The sequence below is a fragment of the Coccinella septempunctata genome, chromosome 8, assembly GCF_907165205.1.
Source record: "Coccinella septempunctata chromosome 8, icCocSept1.1, whole genome shotgun sequence".
Taxonomy (NCBI): Eukaryota; Metazoa; Arthropoda; class Insecta; order Coleoptera; family Coccinellidae; genus Coccinella; species Coccinella septempunctata.
This window is the reverse complement of record NC_058196.1, coordinates 32,149,523-32,151,714: the sequence shown is the minus strand read 5'-3', so window position 1 is coordinate 32,151,714 and position 2,192 is coordinate 32,149,523. Positions and strand designations below refer to the sequence as shown.

The 2,192-nt window shown below is 33.3% G+C and overlaps 1 protein-coding gene across 1 annotated transcript; it reads left to right on the top strand.

Moving 5' to 3' along the window:
• The first annotated feature begins 233 nt into the window (after window positions 1–233).
• On the top strand, window positions 234–1,673 carry LOC123318710 (peroxisomal membrane protein 11C). Its single transcript, XM_044905411.1, has 5 exons — window positions 234–512; window positions 565–741; window positions 801–982; window positions 1,039–1,110; window positions 1,206–1,673. The coding sequence occupies exons 1-5, from the start codon at window positions 447–449 to the stop codon at window positions 1,408–1,410; spliced, it is 702 nt and encodes a 233-aa protein (XP_044761346.1). The 5' UTR covers window positions 234–446; the 3' UTR covers window positions 1,411–1,673.
• The last annotated feature ends 519 nt before the right edge of the window (window positions 1,674–2,192 follow it).

Genomic DNA, 2,192 nt, shown 5'->3' with positions numbered 1-2,192 from the left:
TCATTTTAAATATGGTGTTTTAATTCAGAAAGTCTCCCAAGTGAATTATAATGCTACTTAAAAAGATAAGAAAAATGAAAAAGATTATACTCTGTTATCTTTTTGTCCTTAAAGTGTAAAAAAATTGGAATAGAGAGATCTTTTTCGAATATTTCCGCTAGCAGTGCCATCTAGGAGTAACACCATAAAGCCCACTTATCGTCAAATGAAAGTTTCCTGTCCTATGATTCGCAGCTGATTATGACAGCACAAGTTAACCTCGAACTTTGAAAGTTGAAATTATTCACGATAATTTTTAAACATTATCCAGTTCATAAAACATGAAGAACAATGGGTAACACTTATCAGTTTTCGTTGCATTGAGGGCTACAGATAACCAGCAATAGGTTGACTATGTGAATTTGGCAGCTAGTTGTTGATTACCTTAACCACTTTGAGCTGAAAAGATGATTTCTTCGAAAACCATGGATGAAATTTGTTCGGTGCTGGACACGTACAAGGGCAGAGATAAGGTGGGGTAGCTGTGGAATTTTGAATATTTGTACTGGAATTTTTTTTTCTCAGGTTATAAGAACCCTGTGTTATACAGCCCGATTAGTGGCAGGACTTACTAGTGACAAAGATTTGGAAAGTAAACTGATGGCTGTGAGCAAACATCTGTCTGCTACAAGAACAACTCTCAGACTTATGGATGACATACCGTTATTGAAGAGTTCCCTTCAATATGGTCTTGGAAAAGAGGTTGGTATAAGGGTTTCTTCATCCCGTTGACTTGTTATTCGAGGTTGATGTTCTTTTAGGAAAATAATGCTGTTATGGCTACACTGGGAGTGACCACCAATACGATTGATATGTCATACTTGGTTATCGAAAAATTAGGGTGGCTCGCTGAGTACGGACTAGTGAGTGGTGTGGATCGAACTAAATGCGGTACCCTCACTTCGGCATGTTGGTTGGCCTCTGTTTATTTGACTTTAATAAGGTGAGAATGGATTAACAAGGTATTGGACCTATTCACGTGGATAATTTGCATTTCAGAACGATAAGAAGTTTATATCAGACAAGAAGAATGATTGAAGATTTGAAAAGTCAAAATGAGCCACAAACTAAGTAAGTGGTAACAATTTTTTGTCGATATTTCTTTCTGCAGATCCATTCATTCATTCAGTGTTACTTCAAATATGAAAAAATTAACTTTTTTTCAGTGTATTTCTTCAGAAACTGCAGGCCAAGGAGAAATTCCAAATGATCACTTGCGTGAGACTCTCCCTGGATATTGTGCACGCAGTGAGCACATTACCGAAGGGATTTCTTTGGTCGTCTAGTTTGAAGACGTGGCAAGTAGGTTTGGTCGGTACTTTATCTTCGGTTCTTGGATTGTATCAGATTTTCGCGAAAAAGAATTTGTAATTTTTCCATCTTATTATTTTAAAACATTCCGGATATCTGATAGTGTGTTTGTCTCTCTGATTTTCCGCAGAAGGTTGGATTTGTCAACTTTAATTGTTAATTTTTGAAAATACCATGATAAGACTAAAATTCATGATGCCTACGGTATTATATTTCTATATATGTATACAGAAATGGGGATTTTTCTTATTTATTGTTAACTTTAGTCTCTGTTTATATGTTCGCTCAACATAAAATGAAAAGGAAGGTGAATTAGGTGAAGGAGGTTGTGTAATTCGATTTTCTCAATATTTACTCACCTTCCAATTATACTTAGAAGTACAAAAATTATATTGTAATTATAAAGGCTGGATGGTTTTCGTAGAGGTGTAATTTTTATGAATCTTGTAAATATATACATATTTTTACTATTTTTTGCAGTTTTTCATTCAGTTCCTAAACCAAAAAAAAATTTAAAAAAAAAGAAAATACGTTAAAAATTGTGAGATACTCTAGTTAGAAAAGGAGAAGCTCAATAATTACTATTGAAAAATGTTTTTTAGATCAAATTTTTAGTTGGAAAAAGAGAAAGAATATGTGAATAAGGAAGATTTCTTTTCATACAAATAATATGTCAGTTTATTCTCTGAAATTATTTGATATTTTCAAAATTATATGAAAACATTTATTTTCATGCCCAAAACTTTTTAAACAGATCGAAAAATGCTAATTCCGCATTGAAAATCTAAATGAAAGGAGATAAGCTTTCAATTTTAGTCACAATCGATTCAGGGCGTTGATAA

Coding starts and splice junctions, on each gene's coding strand:
- LOC123318710 (XM_044905411.1), top strand. CDS start 447: ATGATTTCTTCGAAAACCATGGATGAAATTTGTTCGGTGCTGGACACG. Junction 513..564: donor CGTACAAGGGCAGAGATAAG/GTGGGGTAGCTG, acceptor TTTTTTTCTCAG/GTTATAAGAACCCTGTGTTA. Junction 742..800: donor AATATGGTCTTGGAAAAGAG/GTTGGTATAAGG, acceptor ATGTTCTTTTAG/GAAAATAATGCTGTTATGGC.